The sequence below is a fragment of the Triturus cristatus genome, chromosome 9, assembly GCF_964204655.1.
Source record: "Triturus cristatus chromosome 9, aTriCri1.1, whole genome shotgun sequence".
NCBI classification, from domain to species: domain Eukaryota; kingdom Metazoa; phylum Chordata; class Amphibia; order Caudata; family Salamandridae; genus Triturus; species Triturus cristatus.
In genome coordinates this window covers 757,852,052-757,865,536 of record NC_140592.1, presented here as the reverse complement: position 1 = coordinate 757,865,536, position 13,485 = coordinate 757,852,052, and the positions used below count along the sequence as shown (strand labels likewise).

The following is a 13,485-nucleotide window of genomic DNA, read 5'->3' as shown; positions in this document are numbered from 1 at the left end:
CTTATGTCCTTTTTCACAAACATGTTCAAGACAGGGGACCAAGTACCTGAGTCCTGTAATGGCTGCAGCAACATTTCTGTTCATGCTGCAGCCATCAAATCAGAGCACTCGTTCCAAACAATAACCCTTAGCCAATCAGAAGGCTTGAATCTTTGAATATCAGCCCAACTGTCAACATATCTATGAAATTTGAGCCTCAATTTCTCCAAATTGTGTGTGTGTGTGTGTATATATATATATATATATATATATATATATATATGATGTGATCAAGCCCACTAGTTGGGTGAAACGCGTCATCTGCCATGTCGATCAGTGCCAGCAATTAAAAAGAAGATTATACTTGCACGTAATTGGTGTCCAGGTCCCGTTCTTCAGCCAGCTGCTGCTGTTGGGAAATTGATGAACTGCATATATATATATTTATATACAGATGGCGCAATGTAAAGAAGAAAAATTAAGCATCGGACAGAAATTGGCTGTGGACAATACCGTTATCAACCTAACTAATTTCAATCTCATGGCAGCAGAAACCCAACTATTAGCTCTTGGCTTGTCGTTTTGCCCACCCAACCGATTCAAATATGTCCAAACTAGAATTGACATCTTCAAATTCATTAGGAAGTTTAAACTTCTCAAAGATTTTAAATTGAGTAAAGCTACGACCACTGCTACGAACATCATGGCCTCAGACAAACCGAGCAAGCAACTACAAGTAGGTGACATTTCCAATCTTAAAACCATGCATGCTCTTGCTGACAATTCAGAAGACGAAGTTTGGTCTACACAAGTTCAGCTGGTAAACCTTGGCACCACTGGTAATCTACCTGCCCAGAGCCCATTCCATCCGCCATCTACCTTTATCCCTCTCATGCCTAAAGACGCTATAGATACGTTCAGCGACTGTGTTATCAATGATCTTAAAGCTCTGAATCGTAAAGTACTGACCAGGATAAAACATCGCTCATACAGAGATCTACAGTACTCAACATTAATGAAGAAGTTAAATGAGAATGCTGACATAATTGTAACTAAATCTGATAAAGGGGGCAACGTTGTGCTGTGGCCCAAAACCCAATATCTACAAGAGGCATATCGCCAGCTCAACGATGTCGCATGTTATAGAAAAGCCACAGCCAACGATATCAGGCTATTAAAGGACTTGGTCCACAAAGAACTTGGGCACTGGGAAAAGGGATGGTCTGCTGAACAAAAATGAATATAGTTTTCTGAAAGTTGATTTTTCCATTACAGCGGTCCTTTATTTCATCCCTAAGGTACATAAACAATCGGTGCCCATTTCTGGCCGACCCATTATATCAGCACAGAATAGCCTGTTTGAACCCATGTCCAAATACGTGGATTATTTTCTACATGAATTTGTCGAAGAGCTTCCTTCTTTTATCAAATATACTGGGCATTTTTTATCCACTGTACAATCAGTCACTTGGCAAGATGATTATCTGTTCATTGTTATGGACATATGCTCATTGTACACTAGCATAAGGCATACCGATGGACTGAATGCAGTTAAATTCTATTTGGAGAAAAATAACATCAATTTTTACCAACACAATACTGTTATTACACATGATTGAACTATGTGTAAATAATAGCTATTTCATGTTTAACAATGAGTACTTCCAGCAGCTGCGGGGTGTGGCTATGGGGGCCTGCTTCTCCCCCAGTTACGCGTGTTTACACGTTGGCTGGTGGGAGGAGCATGTCCTCAGGCAGACCCACAGTGAGCTGTATGAAGCCCATGTTATCCGCTGGTGGCGGTCTATTGACGGTATTTGCATTATTTTGAGAGGGTCAATTGAATCGGCCAAATATTTTGTGAATTATCTTAATGACAACAGATTAAATCTAGAATTTACTGCCCAGGTTAGTACAGAAAGGGTTCAATTCCTTGATGCAGAGCTCTATATTGAGAATCACACAATACAAACAAAGCTCCACAGGAAAAGTACAGCAGGCAATTCCATACTGCATGCCCAGAGTTCTCACCCACACCACCTTTTGAAGAGCATACCTTATGCCGAATTTCTTCGTATAAGGCGAATCTGCAGCTCTATTGTTGACCTTGAGAGTTGCCAAAATGACTCATTTCAAAGATTCTTAGCCTGTGGGTACAAAAGCAGCGATCTAAAGAAAGCACTGGTTAAAGCCAACAATGTGAGTCGTAGTGAATATTTGGGAACAGTTACTAACAAAACCACGCGTAATATAATCCCTAGCACTGGTTCCACTCCTCACAATCCAGGTCCTGTACGATTGATAACTACTTTTAGCAGCCAGGATAAGGAAATAAGACGGGTTATCTATAGGAACTTGCCTATTGTTCAAACGGACTTAACTATGTCCCAATTGGTGCCGAGTCTACCTCAAATTACATTCAGGCGGGCGCCCTCTATGAGGGATGCTCTGGTTAGAACTAGTCCTGAAGTATTCCATACCAGTACTTGGTTGTCTAAACGCACAGGGTTTTTCAAGTGTAGCTCGTGCAGGGCCTGCAAATTTGGCACCTCAACTTCCGAGTTCACTAACTCCTTTGAATTGACTACAACTAAAATAAAAGGCTTTTTCACTTGCAAAACGGATCATGCAGTGTATATACTTGAATGCTCCTGCAAGTTGAAATATGTTGGCAGCACGAAGTTACAGGTATTCACATGGATTCTACAACATCTCCGTGCTATAGTAAATTCTGATTCTAGTTACCCTGTAGCTCGCCATTTTAAGTATGTCCATCAGAACAACCTAAATAAGTTAAGATACTTTGTTATTGATGCGGTACCTAAACTACCAAGAGATGGGAACAGGGAAAAAAGACTGAGGCAACTGGAATCCCATTACATATTACTTCTCGACACCAAGATGCCCAACGGGCTTAACACAGGAGAGGATCTGCACAACTTCCTATGAGGTCTCTGAGTTTTAATCTACTCCACTTTCAGCTATCATTTGATAGATGATTCTAGGTGCGGGCATTCTTTTAACCGTTCTTTTAACCAGTTCTTGGTTTGGTTTTAACCATTTGGTTTTTATTAGGTTTTTATCAGGGTTCTGTTTCTGGATTTTTTAGACGGTTTTGGATGCAGCACTTTATTTCAAATTCTTTGCACACTCTGACCCTGTATCGATTGTGAATATGTTGGCTTATAGATATGTTAAATATGCTCTTTATGTGCTGCTAAGTTTTTGCCATTTTGCACACACAGTAACTGATTGCAAATCTTTTGAGGCTGCTTGCTTTTTTGCTTATTTGCACAAGTGCACTTGCACTTTATTTGTAATCATGTGCTGCTAATCCCGGCCTTCTTCATTACCTCCTTTTTTTTACACTGTTTCCATTTATTCATATCAGCTATACCTTTTTAGGTCTCGCCTAGCTATTGCGTTTACGCAATCGCTATGCGAGACTCTAGTAACAGGGGCATTTCAAAGTGCTCCCAAAAGTGGATTGCATGGCGAGCACGCGCACAATCACGTGCATCGTGCCAACATGCAATCCGTTTGGGGAAGCGCTTCAGCCCACTGGCGCCCTCGGCATCATACTTCAAAGGGTCCGCTCCCCCCCCCCTGGAATGCGCTCCCCCGCCATGCGCGCGCGCCACGCTCCGCTGGGCTTGTCTTATTTTGTATGTCGTGATATTCTTACACTTCATCCCCTCCCCCTTGAGGACCTTAACCGGTAGGCTTTGATTTATTTTCATTTTAGATTTTACTTGTAAAAATATTGTGCTTACACATTTTAGGACGTCACAGATGCCTTTCTTATCCTTGATGGCAACACACCGAAGCTTTGGGGCGTTTTCTTACCTTATTTGTCGCACTTTGTTTATCTTATAGCATTCTTATTTAGCCGGTAGACTTTTTCTATTCTTTTTTAAGACACCACCGTCAATGTGCCTTAGTTTGCTAGGAATTGGACTCTTCGACTGCTGTCGAAACGAGGTTTCCACCAGCCAGAAGATTCAAAAGGTAAGCAAAGGTGTTTAGAATTCTTTGTTTAGTTTAGTTTTATACCTTCTCCCGCCTTCTTTTTGGCATGGTGCACTTTCCTTTGGAAACTAGGAACTTATCCAGCTAATTTCAGATGTATCACACATTATTGGATGCACGTACCTTGCATAAACATGCCCGATGGTGAGGAGCTGATATTGCTTTGTATTTTGAACCACTTGTTATCGCATTTTTCGATAGTGTCCACCTTATATGCAGGTCTTTTTTCATAGAAGGCTTTTTGGCTATTAACAATATGCTATGTGTCTTCAAACCAATTTCTGACTTGAATGCTGAGAATTACGTTTTCTTGTCTCATTCCTTTCTAGATATACTCAGGACTTCTCTTTAAGCACAATTATACCCATTTCCAAGAACTATTTATTCCTTATGTTGGTACACTGAGAACATGTATGGAAGTTAGCCACCAGATATTCTGCGGATTTTATGCATCCAACTAAGAATCTAGTTTACCCTCTTGTGGTAAGATATTAACTGGCTACCTTTAGTTTTTATACGGGAAGAGTATGGTCCACCTAGACCACTCATTATATCCTTATTTTCTTGTTTGTCCATTCTAGGAACTAGACAGTTACATGCAGATTTACATATGGGTTTCAGACTTTGTGAGCTGTTGCCCTTACACTCAGACATTATTATATGACCTGAGACACAAGTATTGTTCCCTATCTGCTACTCCCTATCTACCTTCACATCGCGCTTTTGTCCGGTCGTTCCACCTGATGGCATTTTTTTGGCTTTCTGACTGATTATCTCTATAGGCTAATAAGGTTGAGTACAATAGGCCTGGTCAACGGGGTCTCTCACTTTGTGATAAATACATGGACATCTATTTATGCGTGACATCGGCCGAGGCTTCTTGGCAGAGGAGCGGTGGCAGCTGGGAAGTCCTGTTTGACGTTCATTCTTTGGCTGCCTTTATTCCAGGCACCGCCTGCATTGGAGGTGAGCGTCGGGGTGGGCGCGCTTACTCAGACCAGACTAGGCTTGTTTCAAGAGGGCCACGAACACACGGGTTACCCAGGGTCTTTTTACAGCGCTGTCTACATCCAAACGGGGCTGATAGCGCTGCGCCGGGGACCTAAACAGGAAACAACCTGTCGTAAACCAAACCGATGCACAAGTTTAAAGACTTAAAGAACTGGTTGTATAGGTTGCCAAGGATCTGCTATGGTTAATAATTGATCCAGTGCTTGAAATGGAAAAATAGAAGTGCGGGTACCCTGTACCAGAATCCATGCTTGTTTTGTTTCTGAGACGTGCCGGTATTCTCCAATAAGAAGTATTACGTTTTTCTTGAGAAGTGCAGGTACTCTCCCTCTCCAAATAAAACAAGCATTGGCATAGCCAATAGGTCTCGCCTTTGGGACCTTGTAAGTGTTTAGCCATGCAACAGTTGTTGTTGCACCAAAGAAATTGTGCTGCATAAATAAATACTTATAAAGTCCCAAAAGCGAGACCTATTGGCTATGCCAATGCTTGTTTATGCTCTAACTGTTCTGGTATTTTCTGCACTTGCACTTTAATATTCATTATCTTGAATAGTATCATGAACCGCGCTATTATGGGCATAATGAAGAAACATTAGAGGTTAGAATGATATAGATCCTGTGGGACATTACTTATTACAATGATGCCGTTATTTTGGCGTGTTTGTAGCAGCTAGTCACATTTGGCTCATAAGCATGGACGCGAGTCTATCCCCTTCAGTTGGTATCTACCACCAAGCCTTTTTGAACTATATTGTCTTATATGGCTGAAACCGCTACGGTCTCCCTTTATGTTTTTACATGTACTGATGTAACCTTGGCCCAACTATAACTTGAATAGTGGTCGTACGATAAGAGGTTAGTCCTCGATTTTATGAGTTATTAATTTTCGCTTTTTTAGCACTTTAACACATATTTTAGTGGTTATTTTCACTAAGCCTCTCTTATAATCAGTTACAGCAGTACACAATGTTTTTATGATCAGGATTATTTAGTATCAATTAAATGACCTCTATGGTGATATTTTATACTATGTGTATACATTCTGCAAACATCAGAGTACATCTTCTGGTTACTAAATAATTTATTTGCAAAACAAAAATGGTTTTTCCTAACTAGTAGTTTGTTGTTTAGTTCCATTGTGTGCTGCTATTGGCTAAGAAGGGAGGAGGGTACTTTGTGACACTATTTGAAGAAAAAATGGGTCCTAGCATGACATGTGATCAAGGTCGTGGTAACACGGCCGAAACGCGTCATGCCGATCCTCACTGAATAAATATGCACTGAAATTGAATCTGCAGCACGTTGTGGTCTGTACCTGTGTGTTCGAAGATTCTGAGTTTGGGACTGTGATTTATATATATACATACATATATTTATATACACACACACACACACACACACACACACACAAACATATACATATACATGATGCAACCCTCTTCAGCTTGTTTGTTGTACAGCACTCTGACACCTTGATGGTCATGTTCATGCTTTATAAAACATAATAAGTAAATAAATACATATTTACCTCTATCTCTTTAGCCAAAGTCATCTTAAGGATTTCCAGAGTCCTGGGCAAGACATTTTTCACCTGTTTATGTGTGACCCTGTTAATGTTTAACATATAAAAAAGAGAAATAAAATTAAAATGTGTTCGGTTCATGGGTCCGCATTATGGGCCTCATGTAGGTCGCCAAATACCGGTCGGTAACGGCCGATTTTCGGTAATTATACCGTTACCGACCGGTATTTTGGCTTTTGGTATGTAGGGGGATCATTTTTGAATTCGGTAATTTACCGAATCGGTAAAATTACCGAATCGGTAATTTTACCGATTCGGTAAATTCCGAATACAAAAATGAGATGTAGGGGGAGTGTGTGGGTGATGTTTTGAGTCGGTATTTACCACCAACTAATAGTTGGTGGTAAATAATGTATGGTTGTGTAAACGCATGTGATAGCGCTTAGAAGTGTGCAATGTGGCAGACATACATGCCCTTAGGGCATGTATGTGTGCCACATGTGCACACATGGCCGAATCAGGGGTGCAACAGGGTGTCAATGTGACACCCTGCCACCCTTGCAAGTGTTCCCCCCATTACCGAATCGGTATTTACCGATTCGGTAATGAGGCATACCTTCCCATCAATGGGAAGGTATGCCTCATTACCGAATCGGTAAATACCGAATCGGTAATTACCGAATTTTACCGATTCGGTAATATTTTCCGAAGGATTACCTACATACAAGTTACCACTTCTTAAATACCGATTCGGTAACGTTCGGTATTTAAGAAGTGGTAACTTGTATGCTACCTACATGAGGCCCTAAATGTCTTGCCCAGGTCCCCCCCCCCCCCCCCCCAAATCCTTAAAATGACAAAGAGGATCCAGTACTTAACTTGCTGTGTTATATGACTGGATTGCATACCTATTATTCAGAGGTTCCGATTGCCTTGCGTGCACTCTGTGTGTGGTCTTTGGTGCCTCGTGAAAGTTGACAAGCAGTAGGTGGAGAGAAATGCCTTCCATCTTCTGTCCTTTTACTGCCCAAATATGCTCGTGTTCCATGGGTTTCTTATTTGTGGTGGAGAAATCGCTATTCATACATTGAGTGAGAACTGCAAGCTACAGCTCTTGCCCTGCTCTCGCAAGTCTTATACATTACAAACTGAACAGAAAAATAAGTCAAACACTAACGTTTAAAAGGTTTTAAAACATCACTTACTCTAAATAATGATTTTCTACATATAAGAAAAATTTAAAACTCTAAACACTTTCTAAAAACCTTTAAAAATAACACCTAAGAACACACAATACACGCATAAATGCTGCCTGTTCAAAATCTGAATTACTAGGAGGTACACGGGATATTTCAAAGGAAAACACTTAAATCCTGAAAAATGTATGCACCGTGGTAAACAGGATTTCAGAATTTTGTTGACCTATGAATTCCCTGCAAGGATATAAGGCTTGCACCCTCAGATGACATCAAGGTTTGGTTACAATAACTGCTCAAAGGATGAGCATTCTGGCTGGGATCCTATGCTTTAGTTTTGATTTGAGCCAGTAGGATCCATATGGCTATTTCGGCGTTGAATGCAACGTCTGATCCCAGAGCAAAAGACCATTTCGGTTTAAAAAGTGTTGTCCTTTGCTTTGAACGGCCACTGTTTGGATGAGCCTGTAAGAACAATTGATACAAAGTTGCATTCTCAGATGGGTGCATTTCCTAAGGCTGTGAAGGGCGTGTCTAATGCAATGATCATGTACACAGATTGACAGACTAGTGTTTTGGAGTGCTCTGGTTGACTTCTCCTTGTATCCACTGTGGTATCCGGCATTCCTGCCACGTACCATTCAGCGCAGGACATTCAGTGGTGCATCACTGGGGTAAATACAGGGTGGCAGTTGCAGGTGGGGAAATGGCTGCAGTTTGAGACCAGAAACATAGGCTAAGGAGAGGCACACCACTACAAAAAAAAAAAAGCTGAGGTAAGGGGGTCCAATGTAAAAAATGACGAAAGAAGAGGGAGGCGGGTTGCAGAAGCAACAAAAACTTCCAGCTCGCGTCCCGTCCCCTTCCCGCAATCTGTGCTGCTCATCACTTCGGCACCTCCCTAGCCCAAAAAACCCAGAAAGGAAGCAGTCAGTGTGAGACAGAGTGGCACGTTAACAAGGTTAAAAAGACATTAGGCAAGGAACACCACTCCTAATAGATTCCACTAGCTGGCCTACTATCATCAGGTTAATCTTTAGCTAGACCTGTTTTTTTTAACTAGCATCACTCTGCATGTTGAAACTTGCAGACCCATGCTTAAAATGCAAGGATGTATAATCCTAGAGTCCAAAGTGCTGTTGGTTTTAAAGGTGAGGACTGGTTGATGACACTGAGACAACTGTCAAATGTATAGTTCCATTGTGTAAAGTCTCTTCTCCCCCATGAGACTTTCTCTGCCCACCAAGACAGCTGGCCCATTTTGCCCCTCTGATTTTTGTTTAGTATGGTCTCTGTTTGTTTACTCTTCCTCTCCTTCACTTGCTTTTAGAATTCGCCGGTCCGCCTCCACAGACAAGCCAGCAAAGGATGGACTGGAGAAGGCCAAACTGAGATTGACTAAGAAGGCTGCCTCATCCGCCAACCTGTTCAACCGCTCTAGTAGCCTTGAGAGGTAAGGGGGCAGGGCTGCTGTTAGGGTGCAAAGCTGGAGAAGGGGTGTCATTAACATGGAGAGGTAAGGGCTCAGGAGCTTCTTTAGCCTGGTGATGTAAGGGGCCATGTGCTTCAGTAACCTGGAGAGTTAAGGGTCCAGGGACTTCCATAGCATGGAAAGGTAGGAGGGCATGGACTTGAATAGCCTGGAGAGGTAAGGGGTTGGGCTTCAGTAGTCTGGATAGGTAAGGTGATTTTCCATCATCCATCTGCATAGGAAGCTACATAACTGGATTTCCCATCATCCATCTGCACAGGAAGTGACATCACTCCTTTCCTCTCCCTGGGCCTACTTAATGGCAGGCGCAGCGTGGATGTGCAGCGGTCACGCGCATTGGGTTCGCCACTGGTGTGCCAAAGGCAAGCCCATCTGCATCCAGCAGAGGTACCCTGGTCATTCCCCTCCTGTCGCTACCACACTGAGACCCTCGACATAATCAATCCTGGCACCACTCCCAATGCTGCTAACTCGTCGCACGACACAACCTCCAGGGTGTGTTCTCCTGCGCTTCCCGCAAGTTTTAATTAATTTACCCACATTTAACACTCACTGTACCCGCATGGACAGCACCCAACAACTCGCTTTCTCAGATTAACATAGTCCTGCAACTACCTACATAGCACTCAGCACTCACATGTATGCTCTATAACACCTGCTCAATCGAGAAAAAAATCATAGAGGACTGGCACCTGCTGTACGACTCTGTCCAGGGCCTACTTTTCCTCACTGAAACTTGGCTAAACTTGCATCAGCACCTGATATTGCCACATCAATCCCCCTGGCTACAAGGCTACCAGGTCGGACAGACTTCATAAGCCTAGGATTTCAGAGGTAGGACCTACACCCACCCACACCCCAGACGCCAAGAACCTTGCGATTGTCATTAATAGCAAATTCAGTATGACCGCCCAAGTCTACGCTGTCACCGCCTCATGCTTCCATACCCTGAAGATGCTTAGAAATTTTCAAATGGCTTCCAATCAGCACCCAGAAAACTGCCACACATGCTCTTGTCACAAGCAAGCTGGACTACAGATACACCCTCTATGCCAGGATTAACACAAACCCGAATCACTCTCAAACTCCCACGCCGCTCATGCATCACACCACACCTGAAGGAGCTCCACTGGCTATCCATTCACAAATGAGCACAATTCAAACCCCTAACCCACATTTTCAAGGCATTAAGGTTCTAAGGGAGAGATGCATGCTCACTATTAAACATGAGGGAATAAATTACTCTCAGAATACAATGCGGTAAGCTGGGCTGCTTAGGTGCTCAGTCTGAAATACAGGGAAAAGATGGATTGTTCCGCGGTGGAACCAATTTTCCTTGCAGCCCAGCGGTCCACAGGCTGCATTGCCAAAGCAGGTACACTTTGTTGGGGAGCGCATGCATGCATATTCACGTGCAGGACGTTCACTAGCTCCCAGGGCTTGTGTAATCATAATTTCTTTTGAAATGTTCAGAATGTTTTCATGTCATTCCCATTACAACCAGTGGCACCCTTCATTGTGACAGTCCCTACAGTATAAGGATGTGCCATGTCAGGGAAACAGGCAATTGCACTAGCCCTTTAAATGTAAAAGAAAATAAACCCTGCTCCTTGCCAATAGGACATAAACCTTTTTTCAAGAGACCAGGTGGTAATACCCAAGCAGTACCTAACAGTCAAAGACATGCCACACAGGCATAGGCGCTGGAAGTAAGGGTGCGGGAGACAGTGGCGGCCACCGCCTATCTAATGTGGTAGGGCTGCCACGGGGTGAGAAAAGGGGGGGAAAGAAATAATATAAACATAAAAAAATAAAAGCCTTACCTGCCGCTCCGCTCCTGCTGAGTGCCGCCTCGCTGCTCTTCTCATCAAGCCTGAAGAGGATAGACCCTCAGGGCACAGGCTTTACACCAGATCCAGACGCTGCTCTCATAGCGTGACAGCAGTGCCAGGATTGGTCTGAGCGGGCTCATTTGCCACTCAGATAGTGAAATGGAGCTTGTGACTTTTCTCAAACCCGGGTTGGAGAAACATAAGTGCTGGCCAAACACACATGTGCACTTATAAGTGCACACTACTCCTGCGCCCTGACATGCTTGGCCTTGCCCCGCCCTATACTTAGTGCGGAGCTCCGACAGCATAAATGAAATGATAATAACATTGTTATCATTTTATTTGTTATCTGCTGGTGTGGGCTGTGAGGCGATGCTCCTCCGCCATTACTGAGGAGCCGCCCCTGGCAGGAGATGCTGCAGCACCCCCAAAATATTTATGATGGAGTTCAGAAGGTGAATGAGCAATACAGATACCTTTAAATGTTGTTTTATGTTGTCACATTTGCTCTGTTCAAAGACACAGGTCAAATGTCAGGCAATTTCTTCTGACAAATTGCTGTATCTTCTTTTAACATGAAAAATTGTGTTTCCTTACCTTTCTCTGCCTAAATGGTGGGAGTATTTTGTAATATGAACGATGTGGCAATCTAACTGGAGTATGGGGAGTGTGAAAGGAAAGGCTGTAGGATGTCATTTTATTCTATTACACAAAAAATTTCAAAATATATCTGCATTAGGAAAGCACAAATAAAGCACCTTTTTTTGAAATTCTGAAGTGTGATGGAAATAAAAGACTTTCATAGGATCAAACCAACAGCCGCGGTCGGTAGTAGGAGTAACTGCAGGGCGGTGACGTGGGGAGGGGGAGGGGCAGGGTGGGGGGTAGTAAACTATGGATTACGGAGGTTTACAGGTAAGTTAACATATTAATTAATAAAACGAATTTCGTTGCGTGCACTGCATCGCATTTGGGGATGCAGTGCACGCAACGAAATTCGTTTTATTAATTTATATGTTAACTTACCTGTAAACCTCTGTGATCCATAGTTTACTAACCCCCACCCTGCCCCTCGCCCTCCCCTCGTCACCGCCCTGCAGTTACTCCTACTACCGACCGCGGCTGCAAACCAATCAAGACACTTACTTGTGTAATGTGCAAATGGTAAATGATGAATGTGTGTTGAAACCTGATTTCTACACATTATCGTTTGCATGCTACATAGTTCTATCAGTAAAACTATTTAGTGGCCATTTCAATGTCTGCAAAGACAGAGCACTACCACATCATGCTTTAGAAATATATTTGTGACAGCGTGCTCTAAAATGCACTACCACCTACAGACTGCACCATGACCGCTCTCCTGCTGAATGGGCATGGCTCATTTACTACACTTCTTTGGATGACACTTGGATTTTGACAGTCCTTATGACTTCAGTGATGTTATATTCATGGCAGCAACTCCACTTTGCAAATTGTTCCAGCACAACTGCACACAGGAGGAACTGTCAGATGAAACCTCAAGCTGTGACTCAGAGTAATGAGGAATACAGGATCTATAGTTTGGGTACTGACACGTCCTACCCTTTCCTATACACAGTCCTTACAATATGAAATTATACCTAAGAGTGCCAGGTCTCGTTAGATGACCGGAGCGCTCTTGCATGCACAACATATGACCCTGGTAGGGGTGCTGTTTTAAAAGCATCACTTAGACATGTGACCATCATATGATCCAATCAAATATTGGTCACAAAAGGCTCACTGTACGGCCATATTTTGGGACTGACCCGGAAGAGACAGTGCTTCAATACGAAAAATCAGAAGGCCCTGATTCCACATCTGGAAGGACATGGCGATACGCCAACTGGGATATAGCTGTCTAACCTTCAGAAATGACTATGACAACCAGGTTCAAAGTCCAGAAGGGAGGTCTGTTTAATGAAACATCCATCTCCCCAGAACACCTCTGACCTGGGAGCCAGCCAATAGTCGTTGTCATAGTGGCTGAGGTCAAGTGACATTGTTAAGAAGAACCCCACTGAAACCCCAAAAAATTGAAAATACTGGCACAGTGTATCAAACTATGCTACAGAATATGTGCACAACAGATTAACTCTATCTAGATGCCACTTTTGGTGCTCCCACCCCGAGAAGAGTGTAGCAAGTGAAGCCCACAATACATGCAGGATACGCCCACCATCGAGGCAGGGTCCCACCTCCCAACATAATGATCAGGGAAGTGAGAAGACCAAGAGCACCATCACCACATAGTGCAAGATACCTGTAACCCCCAGGATAACCTAGGAGGCTACCTCTGACCCACTCACGGATGGCCCCCAGAATAGCAGCAGTTCCACTATTCCATCTGATCACTCACTTAGGACCGAAACCTATATTGTGAAGGGCTTTTCTAAAACTT

General features: G+C 43.1%; 1 protein-coding gene across 1 annotated transcript in view; it reads left to right on the top strand.

Moving 5' to 3' along the window:
* The window catches only part of EML3 (EMAP like 3), a 349,814-nt gene that overhangs the window by 211,985 nt on the left and 124,344 nt on the right, over nucleotides 1-13,485 (top strand). The window contains exon 5 of the mRNA XM_085626072.1: nucleotides 9,070-9,192. Coding sequence (XP_085482198.1) covers nucleotides 9,070-9,192 — 123 coding nt within the window. The remainder of the gene's footprint in view (nucleotides 1-9,069; nucleotides 9,193-13,485) is intronic.